Source organism: Petaurus breviceps, unplaced genomic scaffold (assembly GCF_028583685.1).
Source record: "Petaurus breviceps papuanus isolate PSGF00001 unplaced genomic scaffold, PetGlider_PUasm1.0 115, whole genome shotgun sequence".
Lineage (NCBI taxonomy): Eukaryota > Metazoa > Chordata > Mammalia > Diprotodontia > Petauridae > Petaurus > Petaurus breviceps.
The window spans coordinates 2,970,504-2,989,752 of record NW_027185612.1 but is presented as its reverse complement, the minus strand read 5'-3'; the positions used below and the strand labels follow the sequence as shown (position 1 = coordinate 2,989,752).

The window sequence follows — 19,249 nt, the reverse complement described above, 5'->3', positions numbered from 1 at the left end:
ACTTATGGAATTATAGGGAGGTTAGTCCCTCATTCATGGATCAGTGGCTCTCAACAAATAAAAGGTTTCTGAGCCCTGTGTGATAGGTATAATTTCATAATGTATTCCATTAAGTAGTCTCTCTTTTGTCCATTTCATTTTTTGCAATTTTTTAGGTCAAGAAAAAATGAAGTTCCTAAAGAGTCAATAATGTTTAAACCTTCAGTGGTTTTCCATCCAAAATAATATTTTCAGAAAAAATTACATTGGTAAATTCTGATTAAGGGTGTCCCACTAACACTATAGTTATATGAAAATGTATTTTTAGTGCTGAACATTAAACAGTGGAGAAATTACCACATATGAGCTACTCATGCATTCAAGATGGGGTTTCCTTGATTTGCATTTAGATGGGAATTCCTTCAGCTCAGATCCAGGATTTTCCCTCACTCAGTATACTTAGAAAAGCATTCATTTTTACTGGTGAAGTACCAATATATGGTTGTACAACTGGGACACATCATAACACTAGTGTTAATAGTGTTGCCTTTATGAACAAAAGTTAGCTATTGAAATGTTGGAAAGGTTTAGAACAAGCCTCCTTTGATATCTCTCCAAGAAGGCAATGAACCCCTATTAACACAGGATTTTTCCAGTATTTCTTGTAATGGTAATCCACTTTCAGGAAAGCAGGTGTGTTGCAATGGGGTGGTTGGTTTGGGGTTTTTTTTGTTTCTTCAATATTTGAAGCTTAGTACACAATCCAAACAGCACTGTATGTTTATATTTTGATAACAAGTGACAGCTGCTCATCTTTAGGTATATTTATTTGTAAACATGAAAGTTAAAGTCTATAATGCAGTAAAAGTTATCTTGGGAGCCACACAGAGAAAAAAAATCATATGATTTATGAATGTCAACCAATGGCTGTTCTGTGAATTAACACAGGGATCAAGTTTCCTACCATATTTTTGACTCCATCGGGGCTGATGCATTATAATGAATAAATACAGGCTGTGTCTCATCAGATATCTCTAAACCAGCACTTAGCACAGTGCTTGACACATAGTAGGCACTTAATAAATGTTTATTGATTGATCTATTCTGCTTGCTTCGTTTCCTTTGCATTTAATTTTAAAAAACACACATCATATGCATCTGAAAAGTCCTCAGTTACTTTTTTATTTACAAATTTGTTCACTGGGATAGAGTCACAAAGTCAGTCTCATTTTCACAAAGGTCCCAGGATTGAGTAGTCACACAGCATTTAATTATCACTTCATACCACTCAAATGATAGCATCAAAATGCTCAGTCTAACACAATAAACTGGAGAAATGATACAAGACTTTGCCACTAAGATACTAACAGCTTAGAGTCAATTCCAAATGTACCAAATGTCAAAAAAAAAGCAATGAATAAAGACTGGAGTGCTTATTAAGAGTTTAAGCACTTTGACTGAAGTATATGGGACACTCCTATGAAACCAGCACCCCCAGAAGCCACACCTTTCAGAGCTGTTTTTAGCTCTTCAAACACCACCAATGAGTTTGTGCTTTGGATAATGGAAGAAGAAAGTCAAAGGAGCTTTTTCACTTCCTTGACCCTGTTCTTCCTCCATCCCTTCCATGCCCCATGTTGCTGATTTGTGGATCATAGAAAGTTGTTTTTGAGAGTAGCTAGATATCAACATATTCAGCCACCCATACTTCAGAGCACTGGGATTCTGGTGAGTTATCAGGGTGATTATTTGTTCCCTTGTTCCCCATTATAGGAAATGAACCTTCCCTACAGGCCCCTTCTGACGTAGCTAAGAAAAAATAAAACGTATCAATTCATAAAATCCTAATATGTAAGACGAAGCACACATGCTACTCTCTGTAGTGAACAACAGAAGGAAATAACCAAAATAAAGATCCTTTATGTGATGGAGACCAGGCCTTCCCAGCTAGAGTCCCTGTTACCTCCATTGCTTCCAGAATATACTTATAAAATGGACTTGTTAACAGTGCCCACCCATTGGTCAGGTATGGTACAATCCATTTCACTCTTCTACCCAGTGGTACCCTGACAATAAAAACACCAAAATTTTCTTTACCACTGCCCAGGCACAAATTGTCAGACCTGGAAGTGTGTGGCTATTACTAAGCATTTACTGTATGCATTAATGTTACATGCTACTATATTTTCCATGCTGGTATATTTATTATTAAGTACAATGAAGTCTTCACACTAGCAAATATCAACTCTAGCATACAAGGAACAACTTAACCAATGTGAATAACTGTCATCTTTATTATAAGCTGGATGGAAGCAAACAAAGGGATTTAAGAGCTGCCTGTAAGCCTGTGTCTTCAAGGACTGATTGATGGCTCATCTTGCCACCCACGATTTTCAGGACTTAGAGTGAACTGGAATTTACATGCCATAGAACTTTAATGTAAGATAACAAAGTGAGATCTTGATTATCCTGAGAAATGTAGGGCAGAGGCAAAAGGGGTAGCAAAGAGTGCTTGGAAAAAGCAAAAACAGAAATAATGAAAGGAGACCCATTTAAAAATAATATTAAATAGTCTATTTAAAAGTAGGCCACTTTGCACAAAATATAAGTATTCTGAGCTACAAATACATACATATGTAGTATATTTACCTTCAATAAACAAGCACAGAACGAGGTCATAAATCAATTTCAGCTCCAACAGGACTGCAACAGCTCCTAAAGGTCATAGAACTGAGCAGGAAGGGGCCCTTGAGACCATTTAGTCCAAACCCCTCATTTTACAGATGAGAAAATCGAGGCCTGGACTTATTTGTTGGTCAAAAAATCAGTGACTGTTACTCGTCCCATTGACTCATTTTCTTTTTTCCTTATTGTTGTGCGTAGTCGGTGGAGGACTAGTTTGTCAGTCATTAGTGAGTCCTCTTGCTGTTCCAAATAGTCAAGCAGGATTTCCACATAGTTTAATGCAGCACTGTGGCTAATATGACCCTCTGGAATTAGTTCTTGCTCCTCTCCTTCACTTTCGTTCAGTTCAACTTTGATTTCTTCGGCTCTCGATATCATCTCGTTGTCAGCCAATAACTGGTTGCCTACTTGATGGTAACCGATCCCTTGCCTTTGTTCGATGTGTGCAGCACGGCTCTTTTTATGACCTCCAGATGGCTGCTGTCCATCCACTATTAAGCTGGCTGATGGAATCCCTTCTTCATCTGGGTCGGAAATAATTTTGCGCCATGATCGTATAATTGTAACTGGCTTCACTAAATTCCACGCTCTAATCGCTTGAGTGATAGCATCCTGAGCCGTCAGATTAGTCCCAAAGGATTTTATGTCATGCCCCTCTTGCACGTGTTTTCTTAATAGTCCCGTCCGGTAGTGCCGCTTCATACATGCTATCACTCCCTGGTCCATAGGCTGAATAAGAGCAGCCACATTTGGTGGCAAATATTTCACAAAAATGTTACCATCCTCAGACTTCAGAAGACCTTCATTGGGTTTGGAGGGTGCATAGTCTAGAAGTAGAACCGCTCTTTCTGGAAGACCTTTGGAGCGTAGGTGCTCCCGGACCTGGGGAACAAATTTCTTATCAAACCATTCTTTGAAAATCATGCAGTCCATCCATGCTTCTTTGTGGTTAAAACAATCAACTGGCATATTTAATGGATTGGCTTCTCGAAGCAAATGCAGATGCTCTGCTTTCCCAACAACACACAGTTTCAGTTTGTGAGAACCAGTTGCATTTACACAACACAACACAGTTAGTCTCTCTCTACTGAGTTTATGGCTTGGAATAGGATGTTCATTCTCAAAAGCCAATGTCCTTGCTGGTAAAGATTTCCAGTAAAGCCCGGTTTCATCAGCATTGTAGATCTGCTCTGGCTGCAACCTTTCACTTTCCGTAAATTCCTCAAAATCTTCACGAAAATCAGCAGCAGCTGACTGATCACCACTTGATTTCTCGCCTTGGTAATTCAGCTCTCTAATCCCATGCCTCTGCTTAAACCTAGTAAGCCAACCAGTAGAGGCATTGAAGTCCCCTTCCATTCCTAATGCATTAAAAAAAGCTTTTGCTTGTTTTGCACAAATTATCCCAGACACTGGAGTCCCTTCAGCTCTCTGCTGATTAAACCATTCCAACATCGCTCTATCCAGCTCCTTGTAAGTAGACTGCTTCATAGACTTGCGTCTAGCCAGAAGTGTTGCAGAGCCCGAGCTGCTTGCATACGAAAGCAGCTGTGCCTTTCTCTTTTTTAAGTCACGGACAGTCTGTTCACCAATTCCATACATGATGGAGAGTTGTCTTGTGTTACCACCTTTTTCCAGTTTTTCAATGATTTCCAGCTTTTCCTGGATTGTAAGCACAACTCGTTTACGCTTCATCGCTGCCATGGTCAAAGACAGTCTATATACAGCACTGGAAAAGAAAAAGAGAATCACAGTCCTTTGGCTGGCAGCAGTAAACAACAGACACACAGTTGTGGCACTGTGGGCAGATTTTTTTTTTAATGGTAAAGTTAGCAACCTTGATAGTCTGTCCACAGATAATCTTTATTTTATATGGTGGTCCATCAAATCTTAATGATCTTAAGAAGGAAAAAGACAAGAACCAGAATTGGTTTATGGTTTGTTTGCCTGCACTGGCCCCTCCTCTTTTACCCAGATGATGGTGCAAAGGCTGGTGGAAGTTGACTGCCTCCCCATGTATCTTCTTTTGCAGTTCTTCAAGGGTATAAACTAATACATTTGTCTTCTTTTCTAAAGGAGGATGCTCAAGGAAATATAAAATCTTAGTCACTCCATGTTACTGGTAGACAATAAAATTGCAATTCTCTAATACCCAAGTGACTCGAATCAGTCTTTTCCTCACCAAGTAGTAGTGTTGAAATGCAGGGTCATTTTTTGTCATTAAAGTAGTAGTATCCTATTATAATTTGCTTTTATACTAATTTGCATGTATAGTGAACAGATGCTGAACTATAGTCATGAAGTAGACCTGACTTCAAATCCTGCCAGTGACATTTAACCCCCTATTTGTGATCATGGGCAAGTCACTTACCTAAGCCTCAGTTTCCTTATCTGTAAAATGGGGATAATACAAACAACAAACCTCAAAGGTTTTGTTGTGAAATTCAAATAGCACTTTGAAAACCTTAAAGCACTATATAAAATGTCAGATATTACTTTTAATATGCCCCAAAAAGTATAACATAAAAGACTAATACAATCTTAGTTCCTGTAACCCATGCCTTAAATCAGTGTCCCTACACGAGAATCAGAAAAAGGTTCCCATTGTGTACTAGCTTAACATATCCCCTGGGTACATAAGATTTGATATGATGGACAAAATGTTTAATTAATTTTTCAATAAACTGATTTCAATAGCAAGAATTTTCTACTATAAAGAATATTATTTTATGATCTAAAATCAAGGATATTTACTTTTACATGGTGATTACAATTACCTTACATTTCTATAGTCTCTTAAGCATTAGAAAGCACTTTGCTCACAACAGTCCTGTGAGAGAGGCAGCACCTTATAAATGAGGAAACTGAAGCTTTGAGAAGACAAGGGACTTAATAAAGGATCACTCAACAAGTTGTGCAATGACAACTATTGAGCCATGTAAAATATATTATTATTTTGACACACTAAGTCTAATTCTCTGACAGAATATTAAGGAACTAGAAAAAATCTTTCTTCATTATCACTGTTTATGCATATAACCTAGGCCAACCTGGAAAATGAGCCTCAATTTGGGCTCTAGAACAAAATGGGCATATTCTACTTCGGATTAAATTGAGGTTCTCTGATTACCTATATATTTCTTTGTGTACCCCCCACTCCAGACTCATCCCTCCTTTCTATAAATAAATAAATAAAGAGCTAGCACTTACGTAGCTCTCTAAAGTCTGCCAAGTATTTCCTATGTTATCTTGAGAACTCAGAATTATCCTTAGTTTAGTAATGACTGTTATTTTTCTTTTAAAGCATGAAGAGACTCAGGATTGTCAAGTTGCATTTTAATTAGCTGGGTGGTTTTTTTTTTAAACAACTTTTTCTGAAAAGTTCCTTTACTGTATAACAGAACCAAAGTATCTCAGAGTAGAAAGGAGGCCAATTATTTCACATTTTTGCTAGGCAAAGATCCCTTCTACAGCATCCAACAAGTGGTCACCCAGTCTACACTTTAAGATCTTCACAAGTCCCTTACCTGACAAGGCAGCCATTCTACTCTTCACTTTTATGTTTTTCTCATATAGAAATATGGATTACCCTGCCTAGGTTCCCAATTAATTAACTCTGAGAATCACCAAATATTGTTATTAATATTAAGCAACATGAAATTGCTGTTGTGAACACCATGATACCTCACTGCTCTGAAACAAAGTTAGTAAGGGGTTAAATAGAACAACAATCTTTGATTCTCAACAATAGCGTATTTAAATAGCTTTTTAATTGGCTATTAAAAAAAGTCACAAATTGTGGTTAAGGCCATTAAAAATAACTAACACAATCAAAAGAAATATGATCGCTGCACTGCATTCTTTTCAGCAAAGTTATAAAGCAGAACTGTGTAACAGTTAAAAACAGTCTTGATTTTTTTATAAGAAAAAAACTAGAGTAAAAAAAGAGCAGGTGGCAAAGGGCATAGATAACAAGGTTCCTTGAAAAAGCTTTTGAATCTTATTTACATTCACATTTTTACTGCTTTTGTTATCCTGTCAACCTCCATTTACTGGCTTTCCTTTCCTTCCATAAAGACTTCATTGGCTATATTTAAGGGCTTCCTCGCATCAGTAATTTGGTCCTGTGTATCTATTTTTAACTGGTTATTACTTACATTAAAAAAAATTACTTTCAACTGAAATCTTTATACAGAAAGACTAAGCTCAGACATTTGCCATTTCAAAATAATATGGAAACTTCACAAGGGTTTCTATTGCCCAAAAACTACCATTAGGTATTTTTAAGGAGCATCTCCATGGTATTCAATTTATATTAAAAACTAAGATATGTATAAATAATTGGTCTTTAAAATTAAAATTTAATTTAATTCACACCATAATACTACCCTCATCCCTGTTTCCTTGGGAAATCACTACCCTATTAAAAGAACACAGTCCTTAAATTGATGAATATTTTATGGTATACAGAAGCATTAGGTTTCGATTAGTCCTTCTGTTCTTCCTCAGGTAATTTTCAGAGCTTCAACCTATAAAAATGTTCTAAAAAAAAAAAAAAGTTGTAATAGATGGAGAGAGGTCAGGAAAACCTGCTTTCAAGTCCTGCTACTGACACATACTGGTTATGTCACCCTGGGCAAATCATTTAACTTCTCAGTGCTCTGCGTAACTCTTTCAGACTCTATGGTGAAGAAAGAACAGTTGCAAATCTGCAATGGTAGAGGGAGTTTTCTCTCCAGGAGCTCTTGGCACCAATGAAACCACAAGTCTAATGAAAAATATATATACACACGCACAAAATAATTTTCATTTTAGACATACTGAAAGTCCAGTAGCAACTGAAAATTATTAGTAATATACAGAACTATTTATCAGATTTCCGAATTATTCTAACTGGTGATTAAATCATCAAACTTGTTTGGGGAGGAGTCTTTTAATCTTAGATGGGGTTATTTTATTCTTTAGAAGTTCTAATTTTGAGGCAAAATTCTGCTTTTAAAATTGTATGAAAGGCTTAGCCTGGTCTGAGTCTACATAACAGGAACGTAAAGAGCTCTGGACCCCTGTGAGTCAGGAGACCACAATTTCATTCCCAGATCTGCCTCAACTTAACAGGGTTCATTTATAAAATGCGTGGCCACCTTGGATGTTCTTTAAAGCTTTTTTCAGCTCTAAAATTTTACAAATTTTATAAATAGTCAGGTTAGCCCTGTTGCCTTTACTTCACTACTATGTAACATACATAGCATAGGTCTTAAGACCTGGAAGGGCATTTAGTCCAACCCTTCTTTTTAGGAGAAGGGTTCTACAGCCCATAGAAAGGAAGTAGCCTGCCCAAGGTCACACATGGCAAAGAGGCCTGAAAGGTCATTTAGTACAACTGGCACTGAACAGGAAGCCCTTCTATATTTATTACTAAATAGTTATTCATCTTCCATTCAAAGACTGCCCAAACTGAGAAATTCTAGGGACAAGATTCAAACCATCTAATGCACTGCCCATTCTGTGCTCTTTCCTCACATCTTTATCATTCTGCTGAAACTATTCTGAGATATTTTCTGGCTTCTCCCCTCCCCATGCCCCCCCCCCATTCTCATCCTCACAAGACTTCTCTCTGGCATTTCCCATCAGTGTTTTAGGTTTGTTTATGTTTTTTTTAAAACCAGCACTACCATTTCATCAATGTAGAAAGCTCCCCCAGTGAGAAGCTTCCTCTACTAATAAAGATCAGAAACTTCTCTACAACTTGTCTTAAAGAATTTCTAGGGCATGTTCCATTAAACTATTAAACACCTTGCCCAGAGTCACCCAGACAGCATGTAGGTGGCAGAGGCAGAGGTGGAATTTCAGTCTTCCTGACTCCAAGTATCTAGCCACTACAAGCCTATTCTTCCCATCCACATAGGAGTATTGAAATGTTGCACATTGAGCTCCCATCACCACAAACTGACACACTTCAGTAATTTCCCTCATTGCCAGAATTATCCAGGTCCTGGTCCCTGGGGTTCACAAGTCAACTTCAAATCCTTTTTTCTCCTCTTTCTCTATTGAGTCTATTACCAAATCTCACACCTCTTTTGTTCTGACAAAATCCTTCGGATTTACTCATTTTTATTTCTGCGGGCACCACTCACAACAGTTTAAATGGTCTCTCAAAGGTCTCCAAAATCTACAGAATAACCAAAAAGAACTCTTTCCTAACATCTTTGCCTCTATCAGACAACTATTTCCCTCCACATAAAACTGATCTACAGATTCCTTAGTTGGGCTTGTCCTGAGCCTCACTTTTCAGTAATCAACTATAATACTTCCTTCTACTCATCAAGCTCCTCAGCTTCTTCTAAGTACATAATTTATAAAAACACAATTTATAAAAGCACATTTTCTTGCCTCTGCATATACCTTACTCTTCATATAAAATGCCCCCCCTCCATCTTCACCAGTTTAGACCTAGCCCTCATTTCAATCCCATCTTCTTATTCCAGAAAGCATTCTCCAAATGACTTCAGCTGACTGTTCAAGCCTCTACTCTGTGCACTGTCAACACATATATAGTGCAAAGTTCATACTGTATTCATTTCCACTTATACTGTTCTATAAATGTACCTGTAGGGTATTTCATGGGCAGAGATTTGGTCTCCCTGAGACTATAAATTCCTTGAGAGCAGCAACCATGTCTGGTTATTTGTTGTGTTCCCCAGAATCTCTGTATAGTAGTGTGTTTGGCACAAAGAACAGCTTAATTAAGCTTGCTAACAAGAAAGCTACCACTTCGTTTAAGCCAAATAGTATCATCCTGAGTACAAGATGAAGTTAGTCATAGAAAGTTAAGTGGTTCTTAAGCCCAGAAAGGGAATTTAGAACTATAGGTTGAATGATAAGGTGATACCTGTCCTCTTACTACCAACAGTAAACATCTACCATTCCCTTGCTAATTATATTGTGTTCTTAATAATGTAAAAGTTTTAACTTTTAAGATTGTTAGATATTAACTGGAACATGACTAATCCAGAAAAAAATGGACTCATCTAGTTTAACACATTTCTCCCCACCTTTTTTTTTCTTATTTACCTGTCACTTCCTCAGAAACAGGTTTTCAGGAACTTGCTGAACTGTAGGAACAGGTTGCCACTCTGTCTGAAAATGTAACTGCAGGATAATTGCCTATTATAAAGAGATTACAACAAATTTTAAAAGAAAGGCTGTTCTATTGTGGCATTTAAAATGGTAACTTGGAAGGGAAGCAAAATGAAGGCCATGTCATTTTCCCCAATTATTATGGTAAAAGATAAAGTGTTCATTAGCACATTTTTAATTTTACAAGGTTTGGGATTCTGACAAGGGAGCATTTTCCATAATATCATCAATAAGGATCGCTGACTTTCTTTCCACAGTGGTAGAAACTGAGGTCTTTGGGTGGTGGTGTGAAGAGGCAGTGTGGTTTGGTGGAAAGAATAACTGCACGTCAGAAGGGCCTGGGTTTAAATCCCACCTTGGTCATTTACTGCTTATGGGATCCTTGGGCAAATCCCTTCAGCTATCAGGTTTCATCATGTAGAAAAAAGATGAAAGTGACTTAAATGACCCTTCCAGTTCTCTCTATGATCCAGTGGTGGGTCTTTTGGCAATTCTTACCACAAATTAACCTACCACTCTTAAGTTCTTACTTGAATCCAGGCATTGCTTTACTCTTACAGCTATAAGAGAAAAGCTCAGGCATAGAGTCTGAATGCTTTGAAGATGTTTCTCCTGGAGTTAGGACAAGGCTAAACTTTTTATAATCTTTTGAGAAGATTCAGAAGAGGGTGGTGCAAATGCAGGAGATAAATGAAGCTATAAAAAGTGAGGGGGTTCATGAAGATATTCAAAGCAGAGTTCAGGGAGGCTCAACCAGGTGGGTAAGGGAGGGGGGTTGGGATAGTTTGAGAAAGACTTCCATATTAATTGATTATAGCAAGTAGAGCAAGTGTTTTCCACTGCTGTACCTAAAGACTGCACCAAAGGTTTCCTATATGAAAGCGCTTTTTTATATAGTCTTTCAGGATGGCAACACCTATAGTCTACTTCTGCAGTAAAGCTCTCTAGAAGTCAAGCTCTAAAGAAGTACATAAACTAAAATAAGCCAGGCCTAGAATCCTAGTTCCATACTAGTATCAATGCCAGAGTGAGAAATCATGAGTTAGTAACTTTGCCACAGGCTACTAAAACTGGACTGCTTGCTGCCAGTCATTTCTTAAGGCAGTTACAGTCCCATTAGGCAAAGCTCTCAGTGCTTTATGGGTAAGTAGCAAGTTTCATTTTGAATATTAGTGGTAATGGGGGAAGGGGAGAGGCATAAGTGAAATGTGATATTCATCAAACCTCATTTAAATTACTAAGTTTCAACATCTTACCCAATAAGAATCTAAATTAAGCATTTATTTAAGCAAGACCTTGGGGAAGAGTTCGTAACCTTGGGGCTCATGCATTAAAAAAAAAAAAGTTAACTGTATTTCAACTAATTTGCTTCCTTTGTAATCTTATGCATTTTTAATCATTTCAGAACATTATTTTGAGGAGCCCATAAGCTTCACTAGACTGACAAAGGGGTCCAGGAACAAACAAAAAAGAACCCTCTATCTAAAGGGGATTGGCTAATAATAAGCACAATGCGCATACACCTTTCCCTTGTGAACTGGCTTGATTTCACCTCCTTCCTTTTTATATTTCCACCATCTGGAAGATGTCTAACTAAGCCAATGAAACAGTCCAGGGGAAGGCAGCAGGAAGGAGAAGCGCCTTGATATTCTATATACTGGATAAGTAACCTCTAAATAATTTAGAGATGATTGTACTTCCTTGCATCAGCTATTTTAAGATTTTTCTTTAAGCTGAAGAAGTAAAAAGAACTTCTACTCTTCTGTCTACATAAAATCTTAAAATGATTTTTGGCTAAATTTGCTGCCCCTTAACTTTCAAACTTCTTCCCATACTTTGTAATACTGCCTTTTGCTATGTTAGAATACAGTTGATTCTCCAGCTTCTAACAGCCCCAAAACATCACACATGTAGCTTCCATGGCATTTAATAATGCCTTAGAGTTCCTTGATGTAATAATAACTTCATTATCATTTTTAGTCATTACCACCCATGCCTTAGTCTCAGGCTTATTTGACCCTACCTTTTCTCCACAATCCAGTAAAATCATACTTTTGCTACAGAAACAACTGGAGAGACACAATGAATCTGGAGTCACAATACGTGAGCTATGCTGTATGACCTGTATGACCCTGGGCAAATCACAACCTCTCTGAGCCTCAGTTTCCTCTGGAAAAAGAGGAAAAATGATCTCTGAGGTCCCTTCTGATCCTTAATCTGGCCTATGATTATTTGAACAAGGCTTCTTCATCCCCTCCATCAGAACAGAGGGCTTATCTTGGAATTGACTATAAATTGGACAAGTTCTGTTGTTTGCCCCCATATTCTCCCTATAGTTCTGTTGTGTCTCCCCATCTCATTGCTTCTTCCCAGTTCTCGAGGGGAATTCTCTGATATATCCGGGGGGGTGGGCTTCAGTTGTACTGCAACACCAAAGCAATCCTTTAGCAAATAAGACAGTGCCTTCACTTCTGTGGCTACACTTCAAATATTACTGCTCTAGAGGAACTTTTACAAGCAGAAAAACAGATTTGAGATGCGTCTCTTCTTCTGTGTATATAAAACTTTAAAGAGGTATCCTATAAAAATTTTAACTATCATCACTCTTTTCACCCTACTTCTTTTTTGAAAGGAGGGCATAAAGAACCAAGAAATGGGCAGAGGAAACTGCCCCATATTTGTTCAACTCCAGTGGTTCCCTTACTTCCAGGATCAAATATAACACCCTCTTTGGCTTTTAAAGCCCTTCATAAACGGACCCCTTCCTACCTTTCCAATCTCCTTCTATACTCCTCACTTCATAACTCTGAAGCAGTGACAGTGGCATCCTTGTTCTTTCTTGAACAAGACAATTCTACCATTTCTTCTCCAGACTCCAAACATTTTCTCAGTCTGTCCTCCATTCTCTCTCCTCATCTCCAACCTCTTAGTTTCTGACTTCTTTCAGGTCTCAGCTAAAATCGTCTTCTGCAAGAAAGAAACCTCTCCCACTTTTCTTTAATCTTAGTGCCTTTCCTCTGAGACTACTCCCATATATCATGTTTGTATATAGTTGTTTGGGTGTTGTTTCCCCTTTAGGTTGGTGAACTCCTTGAGAGCAGGCACCCTACCTGGCACATAGTAGGCACTTAATAACTAATTTACTTATTGACTCAGAAAGAGACAAGAAAAAAAAAAGTTGCTCTTAATGTCTGAAGGAGCCCTAAGATCTGGTACATTTAAACCCTCCAATTACTCTTGGCTTCTCTCGCCCTCCCCCAGCAAGGATACCCACAGTGATTGTAACTGGTTCTGAGGCCTGGAGAGAGGCCAGAACAGTGACAGCTCTTCCAATCCTGGTGACAAGGCCCCTGAATTCAGCAAAGGAGACAAGACATATTGCCTATGGGCGAGAAATGGGCAGGTCACACACGGGGGTTTCCACTGGGGTAGCCTACCTCCCTTTTTCCTCGTCCACCCCAGCCTTTCCAGCTCCTCAGATGCAGCAGCATCGATGCCTGCCAACTCCACTTGGCCTCAAATCCTGCAGATGCAGGGTAACAGGCGTGGCCTGGCCAGATTTAGATTTGTTAGCGATACTAAGGCTTGGGCCCACTTTGAAACTCCCAGGTCCCGAGAAGCCTCTCCACCACAGATCTGGTCCCTGTAGGACCTGGTTGGGGGGCCCGGGGGAGGGGAGGATTGAAAAGCTACAGGCCGAGTGAAAAGGGGAGTGGGAGGAGATACGGGACAGCCGGGGGGGGGGGGGGGGGGGGGGGGGGGGGGGGGCTCAGTTCAGATCTCTCAGCCTGGTCAGTTCTGGGAGGAAGTATAGGGTTGATGGGGATGGAAATTTAGGGTGGGTGAGGGCAGTGGAAAGAGTTTGGGGTGTCCCTTCCAAAGAAATAGTAGGAAATGCAGTAGCCACCCCCCCACCCCGGTTAGCTCTGACAGCAGCAACCCTCCCAACCCCTCCTTTTAGAGACTACCCCTCCTCCCCTTTCGAAGGCCTCCCGTACTACCCCATCACTGTAACCTCTCCCCCTCCCCGCAAATGGTTTGGGCCGATACCAGAGGAGATTAAACCTACCGGACCGTACCACCCGCGGGCTACAGGGAAGAAAGGGGGAGTAGTGGTAAGAAAGGGGCTCCGGCTAGCTCGCTCTCCCTCCTACGGCAGCGCCAGCTCCTGCCTTGGCCAAGGAGGAGGGGCTGCGGAAGGACTGGCCGAACGGAAGAGGCCAGTGCAGAGACGCGGCCCGACCAAGTCAGCACTGCCCCGTGCCACGGCCCTTCCTCCGCCTTCTCTCCACCTCCGCCCCCCTCCCAAAAAAAACCACTCGCCCAAACATAGTCCCTCCCACTCCCCCACTTTCACTCTACCTCCTTCCCCCTCCCCATAGGTAGATACCAAGATGGGGGGGGAGGCTGAGACCACTGCAGCAAAACGGACCGTTCCACCCGGGGGAGGGCGGGGGGAGCGGAGGAGGGAGGGGAGCTGGAGAGGGCAGAAGCCCGGGGCAGGGGAGGCTGGGGAAGAAGGGGGTATGAAGTCTCCGATGGTGGCCCCGGGTACCTGCGGCGGCGCGGAGCAACCCTCAGGGCTCCGGGGGGGCGGGGGGGAGGAGGGCGGGGTTCCCCGCGGTGAGGAGACCCGGCTGTGACACCCAGAGGAGGCTCGCGGAGGGGAGGGGAAGGGAGGGGGGGCTGTCCGGATAGGGGGCGGGTCCCCAGAACCCCGCTCCCGCAGCGGCGGCGGGAGCAGCAGCACCAGCAGCAGCAGCAGCGCCGCGCCGGAGAGCCTGGCGGGGAGGTGCTGCCGGTCCCCCAGCTCCGCCCTCAGGGGGAGGGGCGCAGCCCGGGGGCGGGGTTCGGGGGAGGGCCCGAGCGCCGGAGCTCCTCCCCTGACCCGGCCCCGGCGGGTGAGACCGGAGAAATCGAGCCCTGTCAGGCCGAGCCCCGGCCGCGGCCCTCCCCCGCCGCCCCCTCCCCGCCGCCCAGCCCACCTCGAGTCCCCGCCGGGCGGCCGCGGCAGGTCCCCGGGACTTCCTCCAGCCTGGGTCTGAATGCTGATCCTAATTCTCCTCTCTCCCCTCCTCCTCCTCCTCCTCCTCAGGCGGCTGTAGCAGCGGCCGCGGCGGCAGCAGCAGTTGCAGCAGCAGCAGCCCCAGGAACCGCTGAAGCCGGCATGCTGGAGAAATTAGAGTTAGAAGAGGAAGGTGAGTGAGTGAGCGAGTGTGTGCGGCTCCCCAACAACTCCCGCCCTTTCCCTGCCGCGGTTCGGGTGCTTTTCATTCCTCGGGGGGATTGCGATTATCTCGGACATCCACGGACGCTGGGCGAGCCGCCCGGGCTGAGGTTGCAACTTCACCCCCGGGGTCCCCCCCACCCCCCACCCCGCCTTCCTTCCTCCCTGCCTCCCTCCCACCCGGGGATGGCTGAGAAGGAGAGGCGAAGAAGGGGGCTGCTGCCGGGCTTCGAACCGCCGCCGCCTCGGCCAGTGTGAAAAAGAGAGAGGGGATGGGGTGGGGGCGGCGGCGGGGGGAGCCACCCCACCCCGCCCTTCCCCCTCGGCGAGCAGAGCGCCTGCTGGTCCAGGGATGCACACGAGCTCATCACCTTGTAGCCCTCGCCGGCCAACTCTGTCGCTGATGGTCGATGGTGCCCCGTCCTCGGGGTGGCCGGGAATCCGGGGATGGAGAGGGCAGAACTGTGGCATCGAATGATGCCAGCAGTGGCAGACAGCTCTTGTCTTTCCAACCAGGGAAATAGATACTAGCCGGGTTTCAGGAGCTGGGAGGAGGGGTGGTGGTGATGGTGAGGGATCCAGCTACCTTAAGCCAATTGCTTTCGGTAGGTCCTTTTGTCCTTTACTGCCTGAACAACTCAAATTATGACTAGATACAGTGCAGTTCGTTTTTGTACATGTCGTCATTTAATAGTTAGGTGTCCTCGCCCTAGCTTTTTAAAACCCATACCTATAAATACAGCGAGCTTGTTAGGTTACCTTATTTGTGATAATACAACCCGTGGGTGACCCCCCCTCCCCTTTTAAAGAGGAAAATTCTATAGAAAAAAAAAATAGTCTTCCTGAATTGTTTTCTAGTTTACTTGACTTAACCAGCGCCCTACATCATTTCTATTGGCTCTCCACATATTATTCTTTTTCCTTTATTTTGACCTAGCCTTCTCTAAAACAGTTCCTTGGATTTTTTGCTGAAGCTGTTAGGATTCAAAAAGAATGAGCTTTTATTCTGTTAAAAACTAATACTTAATACTGAGTATGAAGGGATCAGAGTTGGACAGCATTTTTTAAGTCTAGGCATCTTTTTTAATATTATGGCTTCATACAAAAAATCTTGACACTTTGGGAAATTAAAACTAATAATATTCTTCCATTATAAATATATTATAAATGGGGTTTATATTTTTCTCCCCAAAAGCTGATAGACTGAAGCCCTGAAACAAAGAATGTGCCATGTGGATGCTGTCTCAGTGCCAACTTTACTTTGATCCTGTTCATTCACTATCAGATGATTAAGTAAACCACACATTTTATTAGCCTTATGATATTAAGCAGATCCCTGCTTTTGTCTTTTCTCCTGGTTTTAACCACATTGCAGCAATTCCACTGACGTATCTCACTGAGGATTGTTTTATAATAAACAATCATAAAATTTGTATTTCTTTATTCAGTGTCTTCAATGGGTTGAAATAACAGTGGAAATTTTTACTATAATTGGTTATTGCATCTCATTGAAAAATAAATTTTAATATATAAACACAGTAAAATGTCTTTATATAGCATATTACCATGGCATAGATTTAATTATACTTCAAGTCAAATTGTGACCCCTGTGTGTAGAATGATGTATAGCCTAGGGCTCTAAAACCCTAAAACAGGAGTTACCTTTGTTCCATGACTGTCATAATCATATTCTATATTTTTGGTTTCCAAAATATTGAAGGGAGAGGAGAAAAGAAATGAGAAACATTTTCGTTAAGAACACTGTCAATTAATACAAGTACATAGGCCTCTTGAGATTGTTGTTTGTTTGCTTTTTACTGAAGGATATGCAACCTGTTTAACCTGTCAGGATCCTCCTAAACTCTAGTTAGAATTTTCTCTTTTTTGTATATATATAATCATAAGGTATTTCCAAAAAACAAGTTTGTATGCTATGTTTAATTTAATTGTCTCAATTCAGTTTATGGAGCATCTATTGCCCACTTTCAAAGAGTATATATTCTACCTTTCATTCTACTGCTGTTAAGTTCATTCTGTACTCATTGACTTAAGTAGCTAGTCTGGATTCACTTTAGGGGTTGAGGATTTCACATCTAGACAGTCGCCTTCTACCTTACTCTTGTAACTTTCCCCTGCAGTAGTTCTGTCCAACTTTTCTAAATTTGCAAGGAGAATTAAATAATGATTTGTAACAGAGCTGAGCAAAAAAAAAAGGGGCAGTGTGTTGCTTTCTACTTGAATTCCCTTTGCAGTCGTGGAGTGATTGAGTCTTTATAGCACTGCTTTGTTTCCATTGAACTTTTAAATTGCTTATTCATCCAAAATGGGGGGGGGGGAGAAAATGAACATCAAACAGAATTTTACATTTGTTTAGACAAAAAAACAAGCTTTACAGAAGAAGCTGGACATTATACTTTTAAAATATCCTGAGAACTGAAGTTGCCAATATGGATAATAGTTTCACTTCTGTCCAGGAGGTCTCCTTTTAACCTTTAAACTTCTTTTTGTATCAAGTATTAATATCTTTCTTGTACTGAAAACATTAGGTACAAAAATACATGTGTAACCAAACATCAGATGCCTATTACTAGAAATAGTATTTTCTCCCTCTTAGTTGTTTATGAATGTGCCCAGGAATTGGAGGTGGGGAGTGGCAGAGAGAAAACAATAGGAGGAATAGGGAGAATGCTTAAAAATCTTTTTTAATAAGAAGAAAAAACAAGAAAGCTTTACTGTGAAACAACTAAGGATGTATTTAATTCAAAAAGGGTTTTTTTTGAACCCCTATCATGTTCCCAGTATTGTGCCATTTATTTCAGAGGATTTCATAGGATCATGGCCTTTAGAGCTGGAGGGGACCTCAAAGCCCTAGTTGAGTCCTATCCTTGTACAGACAAGGAAACTAAAGCCCATTACTTGCCCCAAGTCATACTGGCAGTAAGTAACTTTGTTTCAACTTCCAGTATGTTTGGAAATAAATCTCTCTTTTAGGTGTCATAAAGGAATCAAGCTTTTGCCACTTTTGGAAAAACCAAAAACAGGCTTCTTGAAAGTAGGGACTTGCTGAAGATTTTTGTATCTTCAGCGCCTAGCACAATGTCTTGTAAGTAGTAGGTTCTTAAACATTTGCTAAACTGATTTTTAAAGAAACACCTGTCACTCCATATATGAGTTTACATTTTTTCTATTCTATTACTTACCTGTCTTAGGTTACAGGTATTCCAGGGCATGGGTCTAACTCTGTTCTCTTTATACATTACCTAACCACAGCATTATTCATTGTAGCATCACAGATTTAGAACTGGAAATAACTTTAGAGGTTATATAGTCCAGCCCCTTCATTTTCTAGGTGAGGAAACTGAGGAGCAGAATGGTTAAGTAAACTTTAGTCACTAAACTTGAGTAAGATTCAGACTCAGGTCCTCTGAACCCACAGCCAGTATTGTTTTCATTGTACCATTTTGCCACCCTTAGATAATCAACCAACTCTTTGAGGCTGATAGTGGTTATGGAAGCATGGTCTAACCATGTAGTAGATAGAATACTGGGTTTGGACGCAGGAAGACCCCAGTGCAAATCACTTCTTTGACACAATAATTGTTTGACCTTGGGCAAGTTTATGAGTTTGTTTCTTCATCTATAAGATGGAAGTGATAATAGTATCTAGAGTACCTACTTTACAAAATTGTTATGATGCTCTACTGAGCTAATATAGGTAATATGCTTTCCAAGCCTCAAAGCAGTATCAAAAGTCAGCTATTCTCATTAAAACTATTCCTGTTTCTTTTTCCTGTCTTTTCTTTATCAAGAGTCTTGAAACATTATCCCAGTCATTTCTGTTGCCATCTTAGCTACCCTTAATTGAAGTTGGGTTTTTTTTTTATCTATTTCTTGTTTCTGAATTTGTCATCCTACCTTAACTTCAATTTGGAAGCAGCTTTCCCGAACTCAGGGAAGAGCTAAAATAATGGTGTCAGTAATTAAAGTAATTTTTTAAGCTGTCCGTTGTTGTAGCTCCCTGCTAACCAAATGTTGTCTCAACTGTATACCCTCTACTAACTAGTCTTCCTCATTAGTAATTAATATCTTCCCCTCTTACCTTACTATCTGCATGAATCATACTATCTCCCATCAGAAGAAAAAGGATATTGATCTACTCAGCTCCATCCACCTTGAACAGCTTTCTTACCTTGCTTTTCCTATTCACGTTCAAGATTATTG

General features: G+C 41.0%; 2 protein-coding genes across 13 annotated transcripts in view; one reads left to right on the top strand and one right to left on the bottom strand.

Moving 5' to 3' along the window:
- Positions 1-19,249, top strand: part of PRKAG2 (protein kinase AMP-activated non-catalytic subunit gamma 2) — a 458,678-nt gene that overhangs the window by 337,859 nt on the left and 101,570 nt on the right. For 3 of the 5 annotated variants that reach the window (XM_069084051.1, XM_069084042.1, XM_069084057.1), the window contains one exon: positions 14,897-14,999. In XM_069084051.1, coding sequence (XP_068940152.1) covers positions 14,897-14,999 — 103 coding nt within the window. Of the gene's footprint in view, positions 1-13,897; positions 13,917-14,333; positions 14,353-14,896; positions 15,000-19,249 lie in introns of those variants that run through there. The other 2 variants (XM_069084063.1, XM_069084071.1) reach the window with 2 other exon arrangements.
- LOC138158117 (jerky protein homolog-like) lies at positions 1,133-14,473 on the bottom strand. Of its 8 annotated transcripts, XM_069084092.1 has the most exons (4): positions 14,164-14,288; positions 13,239-13,351; positions 9,736-9,828; positions 1,133-4,393 (listed from the first exon to the last, which is right to left on the bottom strand). In XM_069084092.1, the coding sequence occupies exon 4, from the start codon at positions 4,366-4,368 to the stop codon at positions 2,785-2,787; it is 1,584 nt and encodes a 527-aa protein (XP_068940193.1). In that variant the 5' UTR covers positions 4,369-4,393; positions 9,736-9,828; positions 13,239-13,351; positions 14,164-14,288; the 3' UTR covers positions 1,133-2,784. The 8 variants fall into 8 exon arrangements, with proteins under 8 accessions (XP_068940193.1, XP_068940202.1, XP_068940211.1 ...); XM_069084101.1 differs by lacking the exons at positions 13,239-13,351; positions 14,164-14,288 and adding an exon at positions 14,357-14,467; XM_069084110.1 differs by lacking the exon at positions 13,239-13,351.